This window comes from Heteronotia binoei, chromosome 10 (assembly GCF_032191835.1).
Source record: "Heteronotia binoei isolate CCM8104 ecotype False Entrance Well chromosome 10, APGP_CSIRO_Hbin_v1, whole genome shotgun sequence".
Classification (NCBI taxonomy): domain Eukaryota; kingdom Metazoa; phylum Chordata; class Lepidosauria; order Squamata; family Gekkonidae; genus Heteronotia; species Heteronotia binoei.
This window is the reverse complement of record NC_083232.1, coordinates 4152430-4169303: the sequence shown is the minus strand read 5'-3', so window position 1 is coordinate 4169303 and position 16874 is coordinate 4152430. Positions and strand designations below refer to the sequence as shown.

The following is a 16874-nucleotide window of genomic DNA, read 5'->3' as shown; positions in this document are numbered from 1 at the left end:
GGAGGGGACCTCCAGGGTCATCTAGTCAAACCCCCTGCACAATGCAGGAAACTCACAAACACCTCCCCCCTAAATTCACAGGATCTTCATTGCTGTCAGATGGCCATCTAGCATCTTATCCTCTTCCTCTTGAGAGGAACGGCTCTGACAGAGTTATGACTGACCCAAGGTCACTCCAGCAAGTGCATGTGGAGGAGTGAGGAATCAAATCCAGTTGTCCCAGATAAGAGTCTGTGCAATTAACCGCTACACCAAACTGGCGCCGGGGTGGACGTCTTGCAAACGGTGTCCCCTGGAGACTAGGCAAGGCTGCATTCTTTCTTCTTGGGGGGCTTATGAGAAAATGCGATAACGACTCGATACCATAGAGTGAGCCTGGAGGAGCAAGGACTAGACGTCAGGCCAAGCGAGCGTTGCCCTTGCACTGTTCTTGGAGGCAGACTGCGATTGCCAGTCGCTTCGTTAATCCCCCTTTGGGTGAAGAAGGACTTCCTTTTATCCGTTCTAACCGGACGGCTCAGCGATTTCATCGAGCGTCCACTGGTTCCTGTATTGTGAGAAAGGGAGAAAAGCAATAAAGGTAACAACAAACTTTGCAATAGGACTTGAGTTGCAGAACCAGCCAGAGGTCTAAAAACAGAACGGAAGTGGAGCGCAAGTGTGGACTTATGAGTTAATTAGATGATGCAAAGTTATGCAATGGGGTCCAACTGACAGGAAACTATGCGCAGTAGTACAGACCACAGAGCCCAATGATTCTGTAGAGCCTTTTGTAACAGGTACGGCCTTATGACCTGTGTAGAAAAACCCCTTTGGATCATTCCGTTTAGCAGAGAGCCAGGAGAATGACGGTTTTCTTGACCTCATCAGGCAGGCAATTCCACAATGGGGGGAGGGGGTGCGTGTGTATAGGCAGTTGTTGATTTTGCCCAAAAAGGGCATAAGAGAAGCCATGTTGGATCAGGCCCTGTTGGATCAGGAGCGACATCAGATGCTATGCTGAAAATTCGGTGCCTCTACCTCAAAAAACAGCCCCCCCCCCCCCGGAGCCATTTGGAGAGTTGGAGAGCCAGTTTGGTGTAGTGGTTAAGTGCACGGCCTTTTATCTGGGAGAACCGGGTTTGACTCCCCACTCCTCCACTTGCACCTGCTGGCATGGCCTTGGGTTAGCCATAGCTCTGTCAGAGGTTGTCCTTGAAAAGGCAGCTGCTGTGAGAGCCCTCTCAGCCCCATCCACCTCACAGGGTGTCTGTTGTGGGGGAGGAAGGGAAAGGAGATTGTGAGCCGCTCTGAGACTCTTCGGAGTGGAGGGCGGGATATAAATCCAATATCTTCATCTACCTCACATGGTGTCTGTTGGGGAGGAAGGGAAAGGAGATTGTGAGCCGCTCTGAGACTCTTCAGCGTGGAGGGCGGGATATAAATCCAATATCTTCTTCATCTACCTCACAGGGTGTCTGTTGTGGGGGAGGAAGGTAAAGGAGATTGTGAGCCCATCTGAGACTCTTCGGAGTGGAAGGTGGGATATAAATCCAATATCTTCATCTTCTTCTTCAGATACCCCCAGATCAATTCTCCATTATACCCTATGGGAATCGATCTTCGTAGGGACTAATGAAGAGCCCAGCAGAGATTTCCCTCCCCCCCTGCACGTTTCTGATGACTCTGAAGCGGGGGAGGGCCTGCTCCTGCCTGGGGATTGGCATCTCCACTCACGAGTTGCTGAGCTTCCAACTTCTTCAAATTCACACAGAACAACCAAAGGTTCAAGCTTACCTTTCCTATGCAAAGGACCTCTGAAAAGATTGTGCAACCAACGGAGGGTCTAAGCTGCTTTCACAGCCCCTGGGAGCAGCCACGCTGTTCTGCCTGCTCTCCCCCGCCCCCCTTCAGCCTTAAAGACACAGACACCCCATCCCAAGAGGAAGCCTTTCCAAGAGGAGTCTGGAGGTGGAAAGCCACATGGTGGCTGGGGGGGGGGCTTCCCCCCCCTGCCACCGGCTAACTGACTGGGGGTGGGAAGGACCCTGGGAAAGCGGGAGAACCCCCACTGGGACCTGAGGATTGAGAAGCCTAGCAGTAGGGTCAGGATGGACAAAAGGAAATACTACTTGGAGAGTCAGTTTGGTGTAGTGGTTAAGTGTGCGGACTCTTATCTGGGAGAACCGGGTTTGATTCCCCCCTTCTCCACTTGCACCTGCTGGCATGGCTTTGGGTCAGCCAGAGCTCTGGCAGAGGTTGTCCTTGAAAGGGCAGCTGCCGTGAGAGCCCTCTCAGCCCCACCCATCTCACAGGGGGTCTGTTGTGGGGGAGGAAGGTAAAGGAGATTGTGAGCCGCTCTGAGACTCTTCGGAGTGGAGGGCGGGATATAAATCCAATATCTTCATCTACCTCACAGGGTGTCTGTTGTGGGGGGGGGAGAAGGGAAAGGAGATTGTGAGCCCCTCTGAGACTCTTTGGAGTGGAGGGCAGGATATAAATCCAGTATCTTTATCTACCTCACAGGGTGTCTGTTGTGGGGGAGGAAGGTAAAGGAGATTGTGAGCCCCTCAGACTCTATGGAGTGGAGGGCGGGCTATAAATCCAATATCTTCATCTACCTCACAGGGTGTCTGTTGTGGGGGAGGAAGGAAAAGGAGATTGTGAGTCCCTCTGAGACTCTTCGGAGTGGAGGGCGGGATATATATCCAGTTTCTTCATCTACCTCACATGGTGTCTGTTGGGGAGGAAGGGAAAGGAGATTGTGAGCCGCTCTGAGACTCTTCGGCGTGGAGGGCGGGATATAAATCCAGTATCTTTATCTACCTCACAGGGTGTCTGTTGTGGGGGAGGAAGGTAAAGGAGATTGTGAGCCCCTCAGACTCTATGGAGTGGAGGGCGGGATATAAATCCAATATCTTCATCAACCTCACAGGGTGTCTGTTGTGGGCTGAGGAAGGAAAAGGAGATTGTGAGCTGCTCTGAGACTCTTCGGAGTGGAGGGTGGGATATAAATCCAGTTTCTTCATCTACCTCACAGGTTGTCTGTTGTGGGGGAGGAAGGTAAAGGAGATTGTGAGCTGCTCTGAGATTCTTCGGAGTGGAGGGTGGGATATAAATCCAATATCTTCATCTACCTCACAGGTTGTCTGTTGTGGGGGAGGAAGGTAAAGGAGATTGTGAGCCGCTCTGAGACTCTTCGGAGTGGAGGGCGGGATATAAATCCAATATCTTCATCTACCTCACAGGTTGTCTGTTGTGGGGGAGGAAGGGAAAGGAGATTGTGAGCCGCTCTGAGACTCTTCGGAGTGGAGGCCGGGATATAAATCCAATATCTTCTTCTATTTTACACCGAGAGTGATTAAAGTTTAGGATTTGCTGCCAGAGTATGCCGTCATGGCCACAAGCAGGGACAGCTTTAAAAGGGGATGATATCGATCGATGGAAGATAGGTCTACCAGTGGCTGCTAGCCGTGATTACTAAACAGAACGTTCGCACTCAGAGGCCGTCAACCTCTGAATCCCAAATTCCAGGAGGCAACATCAGGGAAAGGTCTTGGCCTCTACGCCCTGTTGATAGCCCTGCAGAGGAATTGTGCGAGACAGGATGCTGGACTTGCTGGACCACTGGTCTAATCCAGCAGGGCTCTCCTTATTTTCACAAGAAAGGCACAGGGAATGTTACAGAAAGAGGCTAGTTTGGGAAAAGTCCCAGCCCAGAGAGTAATCAGTTCACTCGGCATGGGTGTTAGATGCTTCTGACTGTTTGGTGTAGTGGTTAAGTGTGCGGACTCTTATCTGGGCGAACCGGGTTTGATTCCCCACTCCTCCACTCGCACCTGCTGGAATGGTCTTGGGTCAGCCATAGCCCTGTCACAGGTTGTCCTTGAAAGGGCAGTTGCTGTGAGAGCCCTCTCCAGCCCCACCCACCTCACAGGGTGTCTTTTGTGGGGGAGGAAGGGAAAGGAGATTGTGAGCCGCTCTGAGACTCTTCGGAGTGGAGGGCGGGATATAAATCCAATATCTCCATCTACCTTACAGGGTGTCTGTTGTGGGGAGAGGGGGGGAGGAAGGTAGAAGAGATTGTGAGCCGCTCTGAGACTCTTTGGAGTGGAGGGCGGGATATAAATCCAATATCTCCATCTACCTCTCAGGGTATCTGTTGTGGGGGGGGGAGGTAAAGGAGATTGTGAGCCGCTCTGAGACTCTTCGGAATGGAGGGCGGGATATAAATCCAATATCTTCTTCGTGTTGTTAGGCAGTTCTGGGGTGCAGCCAGCCGTACCATTAGTGGCGACACAGCTCCGTCTCGCTGACGGATTAAATGTGTTCGGTCAGACATCCACATCTGGCAATCGAGTGTCATCCAGGGTCATTCCAACTTGCTGTGGATCAGTGCTGCATTAATTTGACAGCGCAGAAAGTCCGGCACAAGATCGGCTTTTTCCTGTTTGGACAGCTCACGCGCGATACTGCCCCTTGGGATGTTTACCGCCCCTCCCACCTTTTTTTTTTTTTTTTAAAGTCCCAGCAGACATGTGCATTGCCAGATCATCCGGGAATCTGAGGTGATGTTTCTGCTTCTCCAATCATATGAACATATTAAGCTGCCTTATACTGAATGAGACCCTCGTTCCATCAAAGTCAGTATTATCTTCTCAGACTGGCAGCAGCTCTCCAAGGTCTCAAGCTGAGATTTTTCACACCTATTTGCCTGGACCCTTTTTTGGAGATGCCAGGGATTGAACCTGGGACCTTCTGCTTCCCAAGCAGATGCTCTACCACTGAGCCACAGTCCCATTCATGGCTCTCCAGGGTCTCAAGCTGAGGTTTTTCACGCCTACTTGCCTGGACCCTTTTTTGGAGATGCCAGGGATTGAACCTGGGACCTTCTGCTTCCCAAGCAGATGCTCTACCACTGAGCCACCGTCCCTCCCCAGGATCGGAGGAGGGGAGGGGAATGTTATCCCACTCTTCAGAACAGGAAAAAAAATCTTTTTTCAATGTGGAGGATTTCCAGATATCATTGTCACTTCCAATTTCTAGGAAATTAATTCCTGGCAGTTCCCTGGTTTGAACCCGCAATGTTAATTCCGGAAATTTTCCCCCTTCCCCCCTGCCTCTGAAGCAGCGTTTGATTTCCCACCTCCAAACAGTTGGGCGCATGTTCAATGGACCCCCCCCTCCCAGAAATCAACATCTGATCACGCATGCTCCAAGAAAAGAGTGTGATAGTTTTGGATGTGTGATCGCTCAACAACAGAATGAGTCGCATTCTTGGATGCTCGTCTGAATGGCCCTGCATCGAATCAATATTCAGCGGTTCAAATTGGAGCGCTACACACCCGCTTTTAATGTGAGGTGTGGCTGCACCCCAGATGTAAAATCTAGCGCAGGATGAAGAGGCAGATAAACAACAGGAAACCACAGAGGTATAGCTGAAGTGATTAACATTGGTGTAGGGTGGGGAAAGGCAATTTCTTAGCACCTGTAGCGAGCTAGCCATGAAAGGTTAAAAACCTGGCTGAGAAACAGCGTTAAACTTCCCGATGAATGTTAATCCAGCAATTTCCCATTGCATTCCCCCTTTGAAGTTCTTCTGCGAGAGAAGAGTGACTCTGAGGTGGAGTTATCAGAACTGAAGATCAAAATGCTCGCCCGCTGGTTTTGATTTTATTTCCTTTCTGTTATTTATAGTCTGTTTTTCACAATGGGACTCAAGGCGGATTATGTAGAGTGAGACAAATACGATCAAAAGGAGGGGACATTTAATTAACAGTGGTATAGGATCTGAGTTGTAGAACCAACCAGAAATTTAAAACAAAAACAAAAAAAAACAAAGCATAGAATAAGTATTACCATGACATATTAAATGATGCGAAATTACACAGTAGGATATAAATTACAGCAGGTTATACACAAAGAAGTACTTTTCTCCCTTTTGCACAATACAAGAACTCGTGGACACCCAATGAAATTGCTGAGTAGCCGGGTTAGAACAGATAAAAGGAAGTACTTCGTAATCCAAAGGGTGATTAACATGTGGAATAAACTGCCACAGGAGGTGGTGACGGCTGCAAGCATAGCCAGCTTCAAAATATGGAGCAGAGGTCCATCAGTGGCTATTAGCCACAGTATATTACTGGAACTGTCTGGGGCAGTGATACTCTGTATTCTTGGTGCTTGGGGGGGAGGGGCAAAGTGGAAGGGCTTCTAGACCCACTTGTGAATCTCCTGATGGCACTTGGGTGGGGTTTTTTGGGGGGGCCCCTGTGTGACACAGAGTGTTGGACTGAATGGGCCGTTGGCCTGATCCAACATGGCTTCTCTTATGTTCTTATGTGACACAGAGTGTTGGACTGAATGGGCCGTTGGCCTGATCCAACATGGCTTCTCTTATGTTCTTATGTGACACAGAGTGCTGGACTGAATGGGCCATTGGCCTGATTCAATATGGCTTCTCTTATGTTCTTATGTGACACAGCGTGCTGGACTGAATGGGCCATTGGCCTGATCCAACAGGGCTTCTTTTATGTTCTTAAGTGACACAGAGTGTTGGACTGGATGGGCCACTGGCCTGATCCTACAGGGCTTCTCTTCTGTTCTTATGTGACACAGAGTGTTGGACTGGATGGGCCATTGGTCTGATCCAACATGGCTTCTCTTATATTCTTATGTGACACAGAGTGTTGGACTAGATGGGCCATTGGCCTGATCCAACAGGGCTTCTCTTATGTTCTTATGTGACACAGAGTGTTGGACTAGATGGTCCATTGGCCTGATCCAACAGGGCTTCTCTTATGTTCTTATACGACACAGAGTGTTGGACTGGATGGGCCACTGGCCTGATCCAACAGGGCTTCTCTTATGTTCTTATGTGACACAGAGTGTTGGACTAGATGATCCGTTGGCCTGATCCAACAGGGCTTCTCTTATGTTCTTATGTGACAGAGAGTGCTGGACTGGATGGGCCATTGGCCTGATCCAACAGGGCTTCTCTTATGTTCTTACGTGACACAGAGTGTTGGACTAGATGGGCTGTTGGCCTGATCCAACAGGGCTTCTCTTATGTTCTTACAATAGTATCAATCACAGTCCCTAATAACTTGTCCTAGTCGCTTTGCAAATCGTTTTGGACAATGCAACCTCTGTTGCCTGTATTAAAAAACCCCTCTTGAATAGTTTCGTTTTTCATAGTTTGTGGAAAGCTAGGAGAGCAGGACCCTTCCAGATTACCAGGGGCTGGCCATTCCACAAGGTGGGGGCCATAACAGAGAAGTCTTCGAAATTTTCATAAGTTCTCCATCGCTACCTGTAACTGACATGAATTTGTAGAACAAAGCAGGAGTCCTTTGGCACCTTTAAGACCAACAAAGTTTTATTCAGAAGGTAAGCTTTCGTGTGCTCCAAGCACACTTCATCAAACGAGGAAGCAGTACAGTGAGCAGCGCAACATACAGCTGGTGGGCAGCGGTTTAGAATGCCAAATGGTACACATTTAAAATCCAGTGACAGAATACTAAAATGAACAAATTGAGCAAACCTCATTTTGGGCCAGGCTTACAACCATAGAGCGAGTAGCAGACATTCTTACATTTTGACATGTTACTGTTTTATTGGTTTCTCATGCTCCCCATATCAAAGGTTTGCTCAGTTTGTTAATTTTACTATTCTGTTTCCTCTTGTGGTTAAGTCTGTGGACTCTTATTTGGGAGAACCGGGTTTGATTCCCCACTCCTCCACTTACACCTGCTGGAATGGCCTTGGGTCAGCGATAGCTATAATAGAGAGCCAGTTGGGTGTAGTGGTTAAGTGCGTGGACTCTTATCTGGGAGGACCGGGTTTGATTCCCCACTCCTCCACTTGCAGCTGCTGGAATGGCCTTGGGTCAGCCATAGCTCTAATAGAGAGCCAGTTTGGTGTAGTGGTTAAGTGCATGGTCTCTTATCTGGGAGAACCGGGTTTGATTCCCCACTCCTCCCCTTGCAGCTGCTGAGATGGCCTTGGGTCAGCCATAGCTCTAATAGAGAGCCAGTTGGGTGTAGTGGATAAGTGCGCATGCTCTTATCTGGGAGAACCGGGTTTGATTCCCCACCCCTTTACTTGCAACTGCTGGAATGGCCTTGGGTTAGCTATAGATCTTGCAGAATTGTCCTTGAAAGGGCAGCTCCTGTGAGAGCTCTCTGAGCCCCACCTACCTCACAGAGGGTCTGTAGTAAGGATGGGAGGGTAAAGGAGACTGTGAGCCGCTCTGAGACTCCGAGATTCGGAGTGGAGGGCGGAATATAAATCCAATTTTTTCTTCTTCTTCTTCTTCTTCTTCTTCTTCTTCTTCTTCTTCTTCTTCTTCTTCTTCTTCTTCTTCTTCTTCTTCTTCTTCTTCTTCTTCTTCTTCTTCTTCTTCTTCTTCTTCTTCTTCTTCTTCTTCTTCTTCTTCTTCTTCTTCTTCCGTTAAGCAAGTTTGGCCACCTTTGATATTGCCGTTAGCAGACCAAGGGTCTGATTCAGCGTAAGGCAGTTTCACATGTTCTCTCATTGTTCTCTGGAACTGCAGCGTCCCGAATTGAACACACTATGGGAGACCCCATTATTCTATTAAATAGATTTGCTTCTTGCCCTTGCTTCAAGGAGGAGGCCAGCCTCTCTTGCTTTATCTGTGCGCCATCTCTGTCCAAGGGCCAAGTCTGCTAGGCCAAGTTGCCTCCTGGCTACAGAGCGAGGTTCTCATTTGAGCTCCTTTGCATTTTCCCATTTGAGAAACTCGAGAGCAAAGGTGGCCAAACTCGCTTAATGTAAGAGCCACGTAGACTAAATGCCACATGTCTGAGAGCTGCAAGACATGAATGTCAGATGTTTGAGAGCTGCAAGGGAGGGAGGGAAGGAAGGAAAACAGAAGGGGAGGGGAGAGGGAGGGAGAGATGAAAAGAAAGCAGCTTTAATTTTAAATACATTCTGCAAGTTGCTGGCTGGCTTGGCTTGGAGAAAAGATTTAAAGAGACAAATGTGAGGTTCTCATTTGAGTTCCTTTGCATTTTCCCATTTGAGAAACTCGAGAGCAAAGGTGGCCAAACTCGCTTAATGTAAGAGCCACATAGAATAAATGCCAGATGCCTGAGAGCCACAAGACATGAATGTCAGATGTTTGAGAGCTGCAAGGGAGTGAGGGATGAAGGAAGGAAGAAAAATAGATGGAGGAGGGAAGGAAGGAAGGAAAATAGATGGAGGAGGGAGGGAGGGAGGGAGGGAAGGAAGGAAGGAAGGAAGGAAGGAAGGAAGGAAGGAAGGAAGGAAGGAAGGAAGGAAGGAAGGAAGGAAGGAAGGAAAATAGATGGAGGAGGGAGGGAGGGAAGGCAGGAAGGAAAATAGATGGAGGAGGAAGGGAGGGAAGGAAGGAAGGAAGGAAGGAAGGAAGGAAGGAAGGAAGGAAGGAAGGAAGGAAGGAAGGAAGGAAGGAAAACAGATGGGGAGGGAGAGGTGGAAAGAAAGCAGCTTTAACTTTAAATGCATTCGCCAAGCCACTGGCTTGCTTGGCTTGGAGAAGAGATTTAAAGAGAGAAATGTCTTCTCCAAGCCAGCCAATGGGGCGGGGGGGCTTCAAGAGCCACACGTGGCTCCCGAGCTGCAGTTTGGCCACCCCTGCTCGAGCACGTCAGTTCTCAAAACAGAATCTGAAGCTCTGCCTTCTCTTCCTCCCTTCCTTCCTCTCAGGCCGGAGGACTCGGTCTCCGAGATCCCGCTGCTGCCCCACGACGTCCTCGAGATGCTGACCCAGCAGCTGACCGGCAGCGTCGCCCAGATCTCCCACGAGGAGGTGGCGGAGGCGGGACTCAGCCGGGCTCTCCTGCTCGTCAAGTTCTTCATCATCATTTGCAGGTAAAGGGCGGGTCTTTAAATAAAAACAAAGAATCGCGTAGTTGTCTCCTTGAAGCAGAGCCAAGGGCTGATTCTCGTCTTTTGCATGCGGTGATGTCATCATGCGGCGATACACTTTCTGCATTGTTTTCAGAGTCAGCATTTCGCTTGAACGCCTTCTGATGTGGCGAGAATTATCCTTTTAACATTTGGGGAGAAGACCTATTTACGATGGTTTGGTAGACGCTTGAAGGACTGTCTCCTTCTTATAGGTACTTGCCCCCCACAACTGCGAGCTTCAGCGGGGCACGTATGGTTGCCAACCTCCAGGCGGGGCCTGGGAATCTCCAGATGGCATATATATATCAGTTCCCCTGGAGAAAGTGGCTGCTTTGGAAGGTGGACTCTTGTGGTGCTATACGCTGCTGAGATCCCTCCTCTGGAGGGCCAGCAGCCTGGCAGAGAGGCCAAGGCCTTCCCCTGAGAAGAACATCAGAAGAGCCCTGCTGCGTCATACCACTGAGGGTCCATCTAGTCCAGCCTCCTGTCTCACACAGAGGCCAGCCAGTTCCTCTGGAGGGCCAGCAACACGGCAGAGAGGCTGAGGTCTTCCCCTGAGAAGAACCTCAGAAGAGCCCTGCTGGATCAGACCAGGGAGGGTCCATCTATTCCAGCCTCCTGTCTCACACAGTGGCCAACCAGTTCTTCTGGAGGGTCAACAACAGGGCAGAGAGGCCGAGGCCTTCCCCTTAGCACATCAGAAGAGCCCTGCTGGATCAGACCAGTGAGGGTCCAACTAGCCCAGCCTCCTGTTTCACACAATGGCCAGCCAGTTCCTCTAGAGGTCCAACAACAGGGCTAGAGGCCAAGACCTTAGCCTGGTGTTGTCTTCTGGCTCTGGGCTTCCATGGTTGACTATCTCTAAATATGGAGGTTTCCTTCAGTCACCATGGTTAGTAGCCATAGATAGCCCCTCTCCTCCATGAATCATCTAATCCCCCTTTAAAGCTGCATATTCCCGTGGCCATCATGACATCCTCTGGCAGCAAATTCCACATCTGAATCGCTCTCTGTGTAAAGTAGTATTTCCTTGTATCTATCCTGAACCTACTGTCCATCAGTTTCATTGGATTCCCTCTAGTTCTAGTCTTTTGGGAGAAACAATTCTCTCCGTCCGCTCTGTTGATCCCGTGCATAATTTTCTAAAGCTGTATCTCATCTCCCTCCCTTGTAGTCGTCTTATTTATAGGGTCTGTTATCTAGGGTGTTTGGGCATTGCTTTCTCTGCAGGAAATCTCTCCACAGTTGCTTACCTCTTGCTAATGTTAGGCGGCAAATTGGATAGCTTTGCCCACCCACGCTTGTGATAAGAGTCGGATGTGTGGTTGATTTGTGGCATGTTATTTTTCCCTTCTCTCTTCCTGCCGATGTTTGTCTTGTTACTGTGTTTTGAGGGTGCTTACTTCCGGCTAATGTTTGCTTTAACCAACTGTGTTGTCGGCTCGATTCATCGGAAGAATTTGTATGCCGCTTCCAGAACCTTCACGTGAAGGGTACTGTGGAGCGACACGTTTTAAAATAAACGCCAGGTCTCTTTTCGTGGGTTTGCAGCGCATGGATCGGGTGCCGATAAAAGTCTCGTTCCAAAAACTAACGCGAAAACTGACTCGGTAAACCAAGTTTTGTTCCCCAGAGAGGCATTTGGAAGGCCGTTTTGCGTTGAACGTTTCCTGATTTGGATTTTAAGAAGATCTTTCTAGATACACAGCTTTTGTTTTTAAAAAATGACAATGCCAGTACTTGGATATGAAACAAATCTCAGTAGTTGGGAGGGGTCGAATGGGGAACTTTGTGTTAAGTGCCATCAAGTTGCTGCCAACGTATGGCGACCCTATGAATTAATATCCCTTTCTTGCACACTGCCTCAGCCTCTCTGCCCTGTTGTTGGCCCTCCAGAGGAACTGGCTGGCCTCTGTGTGAGACAGGAGGCTGGACTGGATGGACCCTCACTGGTCTGATCCATCAGGGCTCTTCTGATGCTCTTCTCAGGGGAAGGCCTCAGCCTCTCTGCCCTGTTGTTGGCCCTCCAGAGGAACTCATTTGCCTCTGTGTGAGACATGAGGCAGGACTGGATGGACCCTCAGTGGTCTGACCCAGCAGGGCTCTTCTGAGGTTCTTCTCAGGGGAAGGCCTTGGTCTCTCTGCCCTGTTGTTGGCCCTCCAGAGGAACTGGCTGGCCACTGTGCGAGACAGGAGGCTGAACTAGATGGACCCTCCCTGGTCTGACCCAGCAGTGTTCTTCTGATGTTCTTCTCAGGGGAAGGCCTCAGCCTCTCTGCCCTGTTGTTGGCCCTCCAGAGGAACTGGTTGGCCACTGTGTGAGACAGGAGGCTGGACTAGATGGACCCTCCCTGGCCTGATCCAGTAGGGCTTTTCTGAGGTTCTTCTTGGGGGAAGGCCTTGGCCTCTGTGCCCTGTTGTTGACCCTCCAGAGGAACTGGTCAGTCAGCGTGTGAGATTGGATGCTAGAAGCCTCCATGTTCAGAGGCAGTCAGCTCTGAATCCCAGTGCCAGAACGCCTCAACCTCTAAATCCTGTTGTTGCCCGTCCAGAGGAACTGGGCGGCCACTGTGTGAGACAGGAGGCTGGACTAGATGGACCCTCCCTGGTCTGATCCAGCAGGGCTTTTCTGATGTTCTTCTCAGGGGAAGGCCTTCGCCTCTCTGCCCTGTTGTTGCCCGTCCAGAGGAACTGGGCGGCCACTGTGTGAGACAGGAGGCTGGACTAGATGGACCCTCCCTGGTCTGATCCAGCAGGGCTTTTCTGATGTTCTTCTCAGGGGAAGGCCTTCGCCTCTCTGCCCTGTTGTTGCCCGTCCAGAGGAACTGGTTGGCCACTGTGTGAGACAGGAGGCTGGACTAGATGGACCCTCCTTGGTCTGATCCAGCAGGGCTTTTCTGATGTTCTCCTCAGGGGAAGGCCTTGGTCTCTCTACCCAGATATTTCGTCCTCCAGAGGAACTGGGTGACCACCGTGTGAGACAGGATGCTAGACTAGCTGTACTCTCACTGGTCTGACCCAGCAGGACTCTTCTGAGGTTCTTATGAAGGCCTCAACCTCTCTGCCCTGTTGTTGGCCCTCCAGAGGAACTGGTTGTCCACTGTGTGAGACAGGATGCTAGACTAGCTGGACTCTCACTGGTCTGATCCAGCAGGGCTCTTCTGAGGTTCTTCTCAGGGGAAGGCCTCGGCCTCTCTGTCCTGTTGTTGGCCCTCCAGAGGAACTGGGTGGCCACTGTGTGAGACAGGAGGTTGGACTAAATGGACCCTCCCTGGTCTGATCCAGCAGGGCTCTTCTGATGTTCTCCTCAGGGGAAGGCCTTGGTCTCTCTACCCAGATATTTCGTCCTCCAGAGGAACTGGGTGACCACCGTGTGAGACAGGATGCTAGACTAGCTGTACTCTCACTGGTCTGACCCAGCAGGACTCTTCTGAGGTTCTTATGAAGGCCTCAACCTCTCTGCCCTGTTGTTGGCCCTCCAGAGGAACTGGTTGTCCACTGTGTGAGACAGGATGCTAGACTAGCTGGACTCTCACTGGTCTGACCCAGCAGGACTCTTCTGAGGTTCTTATGAAGGCCTCAACCTCTCTGCCCTGTTGTTGGCCCTCCAGAGGAACTGGTTGTCCACTGTGTGAGACAGGATGCTAGACTAGCTGGACTCTCACTGGTCTGATCCAGCAGGGCTCTTCTGAGGTTCTTCTCAGGGGAAGGCCTCGGCCTCTCTGCCATGTTGTTGGCCCTCCAGAGGAACTGGTTGGCCAATGTTTGAGACAGGATGCTGGACTGGATGCCCTTTCTTGGATCACTGGTCTGATTCAGCAGGGCTCTTTGATGTTCTTCTCAGAGGAAGGCCTTGTCCTCCATGCCCTCTTGGCCCTCCAGAGGAAGTGGTTAGCCACTGTGTGAGACAGGATGCTGGACTAGATGGACCCTCCCTTGTCTGATCCAGCAGGGCCCTTCTGATGTTCTTATGAAGGCTTTGACCTCTGTGTCCCATTACTGGCCCTCTAGAGGAACGAGTTGCCCACTGTGTGAGGCAGGATGTTTTTCCAGATCGTACTCTGGCCTTCTAGGTACTATAAACTACACCAACTTCCACTTGTAACAAAAAAAGTCAAACCTGATCAGGGATTTGAACCCTGGCCACTGCTGTTTCTTCAGGAGTGCTCAATAAAGAGTTGAAAGGAATTTATGTTGATACCTGGTAGGAATAAGGAGACACAATTTTCATTGTTACTATTAACAGCATCAATAAACTGGGCCTTATTGGCTGAGTATTCTTAATGCTGCCCAATAGTTTTGCGCAAGCGCATCTTTGAGCCCCATGTTCCCTTTTTGGCTTAGCGCTTTGGTAAGTTCTCTGCAGTCTTTCGTTGTGTTGGACTGGATGGGCCATTGGCCTGATCCAACATGGCTTCTCTTATGTGACACAGAGTGTTGGACTGGATGGGCCATTGGCCTGATCCAACATGGCTTCTCTTATGTTCTTATGTGACACAGAGTATTGGACTGGATGGGTCATTGGCCTGATCCAATATGGCTTCTCTTAAGTTTTTCTGTGGCAGTGTTGGACTGAATGAGCCATTGGCCTGATCCAGCAGGGCTTCTCTTAAGTTCTTATGTGACAAAGAGTGTTGGACTGGATGGGCCACTGGCCTGATCCAACATCGCTTCTCTTATGTTCTTATGTGACAAAGAGTGTTGGACTGGATGGACCATTGGCCTGATCCAACATGGCTTCTCTTATGTTCTTATGTGACACAGAGTATTGGACTGGATGGGCCAATGGCCTGATCCAACAGGGCTTCTCTTATGTTCTTATGTGACACAGAGTGTTGGACTGGAGGGGCCATTGGCCTGATCCAACAGGGCTTCTCTTATGTTCTTATGTGACACAGCGTGTTGGACTGGATGGGCCATTAGCCTGATCCAACAGGGCTTATGAGAGATCTAATAACAATAGCAGCGCTGACCGACCTCGATCCAGATGCCTTCTAAGGTCATCTGTGAGGGCGACCAAAGCAGTCTCCGTCCCATAACCAGGGTGGAAGCCAGACTGGAAGGGATCAAGGGTAGAAGTATCCTCCAGGAAACCTTGAAACTGCTCCGCCACCACTTTCTCAATTACCTTACCCAGGAACGGTACGTTCGAAACTGGGTGATAATTGGCCAGGACCATCGGTTCCAAAGATGGAGAGCCAGTTTGGTGTAGTGGTTAAGTGTGCAGACTCTTATCTGGGAGAACCGGGTTTGATTCCCCACTCCTCCACTTGCACCTGCTGGAATGGCCTTGGGTCAGCCATAGTTATCACAGAGGTTGTCCTTGAAAGGGCAGCTGCTGTGAGAGCCCTCTCCAGCCCCACCCACCTCACAGGGTGTCTGTTGTGGGGGAGGAAGGTAATGGAGATTGTGAGCCGCTCTGAGACTCTTCGGAGTGGAGGGCGGGATATAAATCCAATATCTTCTTCATCTTCTTTTTCAAAAGCGGACGGACCACTGCCTCTTTAAGTTTAGAAATATGACGTGTGTGCATGTGTGCGGTGTGCTGCGTACTGTCGCTGTGGGGCAGCTAGCTCTTGCAAGTAAGGCAAGTTCGAATCTTGCCCTGAAGCTTATTAATAAAAGCCTGGGGTGCGGTTCTTTGTCTGTGAATTCTGCCCTCCAGGGCTGCCGGAAGGCTTAATTGCTTCTTGAAAGGAAGGGCTAAGAGCAAGATATAAACAAAATTGTGAGGGGGGTTTTTTTGTATGAATTAGGGGAAGCTTTTTTTTTACTTTTTTTGCGCAGGAAACGTCCTGAAATCAAGCATGGTTTTCTAACAATGGTCTGCTTCCTAGAGTGCTCTGTGTTCAAAGTCACATCATAGGAGGTCTCAGCCTTGTAGCAGAAGAAGACTGCAGATTTATACCCCGCCCATGACCAATGGCTGGGGCTGATGGGAGTTGTAGGCAAAAAACGTCTGGAGAGCTACTGTTGGCCACCCCTGTCCTATATCTTCTCCCTCCACAAAAGACACCCTGTGAGGTGGGTGGGGCACAGAGGGCTCTCACAACAGCTGCCCTTTAAAGGACAACTCCTACGAGAGCTATGGCTGACCCAAGGCCATTCCAGCAGCTGCAAATGGAGGAGTGGGAATTCAAACCCGGTTCTTCCAGATAGAAGTTCACACGCTTAACCATTACACCAAACCTGCTCTGCCCAATCCAGAAGAAGAAGATATTGGATTTGTATCCAGCCCTATACTCTGAATCTGAATCTCAAAGCAGTCACAGTCTCCTTTACTGTCTCCCCACATCCCACAACAGACATCCTGTAAGGTGGGTGGGGCTGAGAGGGCTCTCATAGCAGCTGCCCTTTCAAGGACAACTCCTGCGAGATCTATGGCTGACCCAAGGCCATTCCAGCAGGTGCAAGTAGAGGAGTGGGAATCAAACCCGGTTCTCCCAGATAAGAGTCCCGCACTTCACCACTACACCAAACTGTATATCATATTAATCCATATATATGATCTGTTTTAAAAAACTTTATATCCCACCTTTCTCCTTAATGGGGGTCCAAAGCAGCTTAGATCATTCTCCTCTCCTCCTCTTTTCCCCTCACAACGACCCTCTGAGGTGGGTTTGGCTGAGAGGCTGTGACTGGCCCAAGGTCACCCAGCAGACTTCTGTGGCAGGGTGGGAAGTCGAGTCTGGATCTGCACCCTGTTATGCCTGCTTAGGCCAGGGGTGGCCAGACTTGCTTAACGTAAGAGCCACATAGAAGAAATGTCATAAAAACATAAAAGAAGCCATGCTGGATCAGGCCAGTGGCCCCTCCAGTCCACCACTCTGTGTCACATAAGAACATAAAAGAAGCCCTGTTGGATCAGGCCAGTGGCCAATCCAGTCCAACACTCTGTGTCACATAAGAACATAAGAGAAGCCATGTTGGATCAGGCCAGTGGCCAATCCAGTCCAACACTCTGTGTCACATAAGAACATAAG

General features: G+C 50.0%; 1 protein-coding gene across 3 annotated transcripts in view; it reads left to right on the top strand.

Annotated features, from left to right (window-relative positions):
* The window catches only part of NBEAL2 (neurobeachin like 2), a 354508-nt gene that overhangs the window by 158569 nt on the left and 179065 nt on the right, over positions 1-16874 (top strand). For all 3 annotated transcript variants that reach the window (XM_060247903.1, XM_060247901.1, XM_060247900.1), the window contains exon 3: positions 9688-9852. In XM_060247903.1, coding sequence (XP_060103886.1) covers positions 9688-9852 — 165 coding nt within the window. The remainder of the gene's footprint in view (positions 1-9687; positions 9853-16874) is intronic.